Genomic DNA, 7,768 nt, shown 5'->3' on the forward strand with positions numbered 1-7,768 from the left:
ATTTCTTTTAATCTCATTTTTTTATTATTATTTATTTATTTTATACTCATATTTGTTTGTTTGCTTATTTATGTATTTTAATCTTTGGAGTTTGTCAGTGGTTCAGTTATGGTACTTGAATAAATATATATATAATATTGATATAAGTAAAAACACAGATAAAAAGAGTATTGAGTAACGGGGCGGTTTGTAAAGCCTGTATATCGTGTATTTTACGGTATCTGACGAGGAGGAGCTGAACTTTCACACCGGGAAGTTTGCGTTCACATGTGTGTGTGTGTGTGTGTGTGTGTGTGTGTGTGTTTAACACACATCGAGCATCATGTCGTCAAGCAAAGGCAAAGGCAAAGGGAAGAAGAGACTGAGTGCAGCAGAAGGAGACAGATCCAGATCCGCGTTAGTCTGTGATGAAGCGGACTGTAGCGTCTCGAGCGGCGGAGTCACGGTCACAGACTCCGCGGAGAGAGGTACCGTTACCGGGAACCGGCTGCATGCATTAGTCGATAAACGAGAGAAACATGCTCCGCCTCAGCAGTCAGGGTTCTGTTACAGGTGCACTCGAGGCATTCATTAAAACTGTTTTCACACATGAACAATTGAGCTCTCACAGATATGTAATATTACAGCATTCTCCAGAATAAATAAATGGCAAAGTATATATTTTTGTCTCATTTGTTTGATTGGGTTGTCTTTGTCAACGTTCAGGACTTGTGTCATATCTGTGCATGGTTTAGTTACATCAAGCGTCAAATCAAATATAAGTAGCACACTAGAGTTAGAAGTAGCGCGTGGTGTGTGTGTGTGTGTGTGTGTGTGTGTGTGTGTGTGTGTGTGAGTGTGTGTGTGTGTGTGAGAGTGTGTGTGTGTGGTGTGTGTGTGTGTGTGTGTGAGTGTGTGAGTGAGTGAGTGTGTGTGTGTGTGTGTGTTGTACAGGTCTGCTGTAAAGAGTGTTTTTGCTCAGCTGGCCGAAATGTTCGCCCCAATAGAGAAAAAAAAAATAGAGGGAATATTTTTGTGGAAACCGTGATATATTTTATTTTTCAGGATTCACAGATGAATAGAAAGTTCGAAAGAACAGCATTTATTTGAAATATAAATCTTTTGTGACATTGTCTTTACTGGCACTTTTGATCCATTTAATGAATCCTTGATGAATAAAAATATTTTTTTCTTACTAATCCTAAATGTGTGTGTGTGTTTGTCTGTGTGTGTGTGTGTTTGTCTCTGTGTGTGTGTGTCTGTGTGTCTGTGTCTCTGTGTCTGTGTGTGTGTGTGTGTGTGTGTCTGTCTGTGTGTGTGTGTCTGTGTCTCTGTGTGTGGGTTTGTCTGTGTCTGTGTGTGTGTGTGTGTGTGTGTCTCTGTCTGTGTGTGTGTGTTTGTCTCTGTGTGTGTGTGTCTGTGTCTCTCTGTGTGTGTGTGTTTGTGTGTGTCTGTGTGTGTGTGTGTGTGTGTGTCTGTCTGTGTGTGTGTGTCTGTGTCTCTGTGTGTGTGTGTCTGTGTGTTTGTCTGTGTGTGTGTGTTTGTCTCTGTGTGTGTGTGTGTCTGTGTGTGTCTGTGTCTCTGTGTCTCTGTGTGTGTGTGTTTGTGTGTGTCTGTGTGTGTGTGTGTGTGTTTGTCTCTGTCTGTGTGTGTGTGTTTGTCTCTGTGTGTGTGTGTCTGTGTCTCTCTGTGTGTGTGTGTTTGTGTGTGTCTGTGTGTGTGTGTGTGTGTCTGTTTGTGTGTTTGTGTCTGTGTGTGTGTGTGTGTGTGTTTGTGTGTGTGTCTGTGTCTGTGTCTCTGTGTGTGTGTGTTTGTGTTTGTCTGTGTGTGTGTGTGTGTGTGTGTGTGTGTCTCTGTGTGTGTGTGTGTCTGTGTCTGTGTGTGTGTGCAGCTGAAGATAAAGCCCCTCAGCGCTGGCGTTCATATTTGGCTCAGATGAGTGTGAACACCATGAAGACTCTGAACATCTGCATCGGAAGTCCGGTCCTGATATCCAGCAGCATGGGACAGCAGCAGGTGTGTGTGTGTGTGTGTGTGTGTGTGTGTGTGAGAGATTATCACAGGTAATGGAGGTGATGAGTGTGTTGACTCTCTCTCTCTCTCTCTCTCTCTCTCTCTCTCTCTGTGTGCAGGTGTGTGTGGCGTGGCCAGTATCTCAGTTTCCGGGCAGACGTGTGGGTCTTCAGTCCAGCGCTCAGTCCGCTCTGAGAGTGACGTCTGGATCTCGGGTCACAGTGCAGCCCATCACCGGACCCCTTCTACAGGCCGAGCACCTGCGGCTGACGCTCAGGTAGAGTGAAACACATGAGTGAGTGAACTGGAGGTGGGGAATAGTAATTATAAATGTAACACTTGTATATGTACGTATATACATATACATGTAAACTACAAACTATCGCTGTGTATCTAAAAACAGTATCCTATCCTAACCTACAGTTAGTAGGACATAAATTGTACTGTAATCTCTACAGCACGTTTCCGATCGTCAAATGACGTCACCTTTATATTTATAGCGCTTTATACAGTACAGATTCTATTAAAATTATATTGCAGCAATATAATATATAAATAAATATATTTCAATTATGCAAACAGAATTCAGTTCCACGGTCAAGCAGCTCTAAAAAGAAATGGAGTGTATTACTCAAAGGACAAATAGACCAATGTGTTGGCAGAGGCTATTTACATTAGCTCCGCCCACCAAAGCCTGGCTGTGATTAACAGCACTGCAAAATACACCTGCGTTTCTGAAGTATCAGTGGCGCAGCGAGTAACACGTGCGCTGTTTGCTTTTGACGCAGTCGACCCGAGTTCGAGAGCTCGTGCTTCTCCTTTTCCCATCACATACCAGATCAGAAAGAAATATATTTTCAATAAAAATTAAGTAAATATTTGAAAAGTGGAAAGAAAACGCCTCAATAATACAGTGTTGTGTATGCTTTAGGTAGGTTTTTGTCCCAGTAAAGTGACATTCATCTAATACAATTTATATATGTATATGATAATTTACATTCAATATATTATTGCATACTGTTTTATAATGTACTACAGCATTGAGGTATAAATATCTGCCACCTAACTACTATTTACACTCCTGTTGCTAAAGAAAATGCTGCTATTTTAGTGTAAACAGAATTGATCATTATTTGCACTTAGTGTAACTAGAATATAGCACTTTTTCCACTTAGTGTAACTACCAAAAATATCAATAAAGACAGCTCAGTGTTGATTTAGTTCTGTCCAATGCGTAAAGTTAATCAATTATGAGTTCAATTGGGCAATATAGCATTGTTTGCTAGTATGAAGCCGTATTAACAAGCCTTTGTAAAAAGAAGAGTTAGCTCATTTGTTTCTAATGTAACGACCTCGACAGCTGTGCTGAATTAATGTTCAGTGTTTGTCACGTGACAGCACTTAAGCATACTACTCTGAAACATTTATTGCTTATTGTATACTGTTTCACACACTATTCTTTAAAAAATAGTAGGCAGTATGCACTGGCAGTAAGCAAGTATGCCATTTCGAGCACAGCCACAGTGTGGCGATTCAGATCAGATGCAATAGCGGTCAGCGGGTGTTTAGCTCAGCGCTGCGGTGATTGTGACTCACTCTCGCCATCTGCTGGCGGAGAGCAGGAGCACACACTCGGCCGGGATGATCAGTGATTCGACTAGTTAGTTAGATAAAGCTAGATATCATAATAGTACATTTGTGACATGCCGTTGATGACCTCAGATGGGAAATTTGGCTCGTCCCAAAAGTCATGTGGACAGTAATACACTTACTGAAAGTAAATGCGCCAAGAGTCTTTGAAAGTTCAAAAGCGGAAATCAGGAAATTTAGAAAGTGGTTCTAAAATCAGCGATTCTCGACTTTTTGACTCCGAGGCCTCTCGTTATCTTAGCTACTTCTGCTGTAATGACAAAGCTGCTAATTCTCAAAACTGTGTTTACAGAAACTAGGAGTGGCAGTATATTGACATAATTAAATAAAATATTATATAATTCCAAACAAAAAAAGGAAAAATGTTCTTCGGGGTTTACATCTTTATTTCTAATGCATTTGCATGGCTTTTCTAGCATCTTGTAATCACAGTTACATTTTTTTTAGAGCTTTGCAGAAATAGTAACACACATATTCTTTATAGAAATGTCCATGACTTTTTAAGATGTTATTAATTTCCATTGTGTTTTGAGATGTTTTCCCATCACACTTTTAAAATGATCTCGTATATCCAGCTTTTCTGTGAAAATAAAATAAAAATGTCAGTTTACAGACAGACAAATTAAAATAATAAATATGATATCCGTTTGCATCTTAATTTAATTTGAGCTGTTTTAGCAAATTTTTAAGCTTGTTTGGTCTTATTTTAAAATATTTAAGCCATCTTACGGCCCCCTAGTGTGTCCCGGGCCCCTGAAACACAGGGTTACTTTAGTGTCATTGAGATACTGTTATAATTTTTTATCAATATTTTCAATAATTAAATAAGTAAAGCACTTCTTTGTAGTACTACGGGGATTATCTCTTTAGTGCGCAGCGCGAGCAGGACAAACAACAATGCAGAATATTAATAACTGTGACTGGGGCTGTCTTATACATAACATTATAATAAGAACACTATTATAATAAAACGCATTTTTAGAGTTTAGTTGCCGTTTTTCTGCACGTTGTTGCGTGAAGAACACGTCCACAAAAGGAGTTCATTCAGAGCCGCGCAGACACGTTCATGTGCATTCGGAGCATTTTGTGCAGATAGCCTATAAGTCGTAATATTAACGTTATGTTGTATAAATAACGAAGCGTATTCTATATGAGATAAATGATGAGTTAAATCCCACTGAATACAAACCTGCTGCTTCACTCTACTGCTCGTCTTCAGCGCGCGCAGCTCAAAGCAGAAATGCAGAACATTAATAACTACTGTCATATACATGACGTTATAATGAGAGCACTGTTGTAAAACATGAAATCTTACAGGCCTGAAGACAAAGTGCTGAATACAGAAGAGTTCAGGAATTATCTCCTGCGGACGCTGGGTAACAAACGCTTGGTTTCTCGAAGCCTCTTTGAGCGATGGTGTTATATTCAGACGCTCACAGCGTGGTTCTCTCTCTCTCAGACGGCCGGGTTCTGCTGCCGGGTGGCTCTGTGTGCGTCTCGTATTTCGGGCGTCAGTGTGTTCTGGCTGTGGATTCGGTGACGGGTGTCGATGGAGAGACTCTGAGACGCTCAGACGGAGTCGCTGTCGATCTCTCCTCACAGCTGGAGCAGCTGTCCATCCAGCAGAGGTCACCTGACCCATCACATGACCTCTCACCTCTGACCCCTGACCAATCGCATGACCCCTCACCTCTGACCCCTGACCGATCACATGACCCCTCACCTCTGACCCCTGACCGATCACGTGACCCCTCACCTCTGACCCCTGACCGATCACGTGACCCCTCACATCTGACCCCTGACCGATCGCATGACCCCTCACATCTGACCCCTGACCCATCACATGACCTCTCACCTCTGACCCCTGACCGATCGCATGACCCCTCACCTCTGACCCCTGACCCATCACATGACCTCTCACCTCTGACCCCTGACCGATCGCATGACCCCTCACCTCTGACCCCTGACCCATCACATGACCTCTCACCTCTGACCCCTGACCCATCACATGTCCTCTCACCTCTGACCCCTGTCTCTACGCCCTGTAAACTGAGTGACCCGGTTCTCAGCCCGTCCGAGACATCAGATCGGTCCGGACGCTCATCCACGGACACCTTCTACGCCGTCTGCAGCTCCTCCACACTGAGCGTGTGTGACCCCGGCGAGCAGGACGAGTCCGAGGAGGGGGGCGAGGGGTCAAAGGTCATGTACAGTATGATCGGCGGCCTTGGCGGTCAGCTGCAGGTCATCAGGGAGACCATCGAGCTGCCACTCAAACACCCGGAGCTCTTCAGAAACTATGGTGAGTGAGGTCAGAGGTCAGATCCGGCCGGCCCGACCTCTGACCTTCGACCTTTAAACTTCACTTCTCACATCAGTCCTTTGAATCAGTGCGATCCGAATAGAGAGTCAGTGTTGTTACTGTTAACTAAGTGTGAAAATCTTATAAACAGTTTTGTTAATTGAAATAAAGATTAAGTAAAATAAAATATAAATGTTAGATTAAAATTAGCATTATTAAAATTACTAACTAAAGCTAAAACCGAAATAAAACTAAAACAAAACTGTTTAGAAATTATAATATTAATAAAAAAACTAATAAAAATGACAAAAGCACATAACAAAATTCTTTAAAAATTTAACAAATTAAACTAAAATTCTAAATAATACTGAAAATATAAAAGTGAGTTCAAAATATTACTAAAGAATATAATAGTACTAAAGTGAAACTATAACTGAAAAAAACAATAAAACTGTTTCAAAATAAATAATAAAAATGACAAGCACATAACAAAATGACAAAAAGTAGACTTAACTTAAAATGAAAACCGAAAAAAAATTTTATTCAAAATATTACAATAAAGTACTTACTGAAATACAACTAAAACTGAAAAAACCCCTAAAATTAAATAAACTATTTAAAATAAAATAAAAATGACAAAGGTGCATAACAAAATTACTAAAAGTTAAACAAAAACTAAGATGAAAAATGAAAGTATAACATTATATTTTCACATATAACATTAATCGGCGTGACAAAAAAAGTGAAATCAGCTCAGATTGTTTTCCTCTTTTTGGCTCGTTATTTACTCATTCCCACAGAAAGTTCATTAGAAATGCTAAATATTTATTTTACTTGCTGACGCCACTCGATAGAATAAACGTGTGGTAATGAGCTCATGTGACGTGTGTCTGTCGCGCAGGAATCCCGCCTCCTCGCGGGCTGCTGCTGTATGGGCCGCCTGGCACGGGGAAGACCATGATTGGACGAGCCGTAGCCAATGAAGTGGGAGCTCACATGAGTGTCATCAACGGCCCCGAGATCATGAGCAAGTGTGTGAGAGGACCCAGTGCAGGGACAATACCAACAACACATAAGAGTCACATTTATTCAATATATACTGTATATATACATTTGAGCTCAATCTAAACTGATCACCAAAACAACAGCAACCCAACTAAAGAACAATAAATCACAATATTGAAATAATCAATCATTTGATCATCAAAACAAGGATAACAGCTAAACAATAAAAGTCAAAAAAAATTTAAATATATATTTATATATATTTCAGCTGAACTGAAAATGATCATCAAAACAACAACAAAGTACAAAAAAATAAATCATATTTTTAACTGTATTTATATTTATTTCAGCTAAACTGAACTTGATGATCAAAACAGACTAAAGAACAATAAAAAGTAACATTTTCTTGAATATATATACACGGTATATATAAACTATATTTTTATAACTATATTATATATTTATAATACATGTATTATATATACATATATATATATATATATATATATTAGAAAATATAACTAAAACATTTAATATCAAATTTAATATTTGTATTTGATTAGTATTGATTGTCATAAGAGTGTAAATGTGTTTGTGTCTCTGCAGGTTTTATGGAGAAACTGAAGGTAGATTGAGGCAGATTTTCTCACAGGCCTCACAGAGGTAACCATACTTCATCTCACTGTGTGTGACGGGGTCAGACGCTCATGAATGAACCGTAATCACTGTGTGTGTGTGTGTGTGTGTGCACGTGTGTGTGTGTGCGTGTGTGGGTGTGTGTGTGTGTGTGTGGGTGTGTGTGTGTGTGTGTGTCTGTCT

General features: G+C 40.0%; 1 protein-coding gene across 1 annotated transcript in view; it reads left to right on the plus strand.

The window, feature by feature from the left end:
• Positions 1-237: 237 nt before the first annotated feature.
• The window catches only part of afg2a (AFG2 AAA ATPase homolog A), a gene marked incomplete at its 3' end in the record, with an annotated part of 18,986 nt that continues 11,455 nt past the window's right edge, over positions 238-7,768 (plus strand). Inside the window, exons 1-7 of the mRNA XM_016243464.1 lie at positions 238-467; positions 1,871-1,995; positions 2,112-2,269; positions 4,960-5,018; positions 5,102-5,944; positions 6,846-6,975; positions 7,556-7,612. Of these exons, the coding sequence (XP_016098950.1) occupies positions 323-467; positions 1,871-1,995; positions 2,112-2,269; positions 4,960-5,018; positions 5,102-5,944; positions 6,846-6,975; positions 7,556-7,612 (1,517 nt within the window). The remainder of the gene's footprint in view (positions 468-1,870; positions 1,996-2,111; positions 2,270-4,959; positions 5,019-5,101; positions 5,945-6,845; positions 6,976-7,555; positions 7,613-7,768) is intronic.

The sequence above is a fragment of the Sinocyclocheilus grahami genome, unplaced genomic scaffold (assembly GCF_001515645.1).
Source record: "Sinocyclocheilus grahami isolate Dianchi unplaced genomic scaffold, SAMN03320097.WGS_v1.1 scaffold692.1, whole genome shotgun sequence".
In the NCBI taxonomy this organism is placed as follows: Eukaryota; Metazoa; Chordata; class Actinopteri; order Cypriniformes; family Cyprinidae; genus Sinocyclocheilus; species Sinocyclocheilus grahami.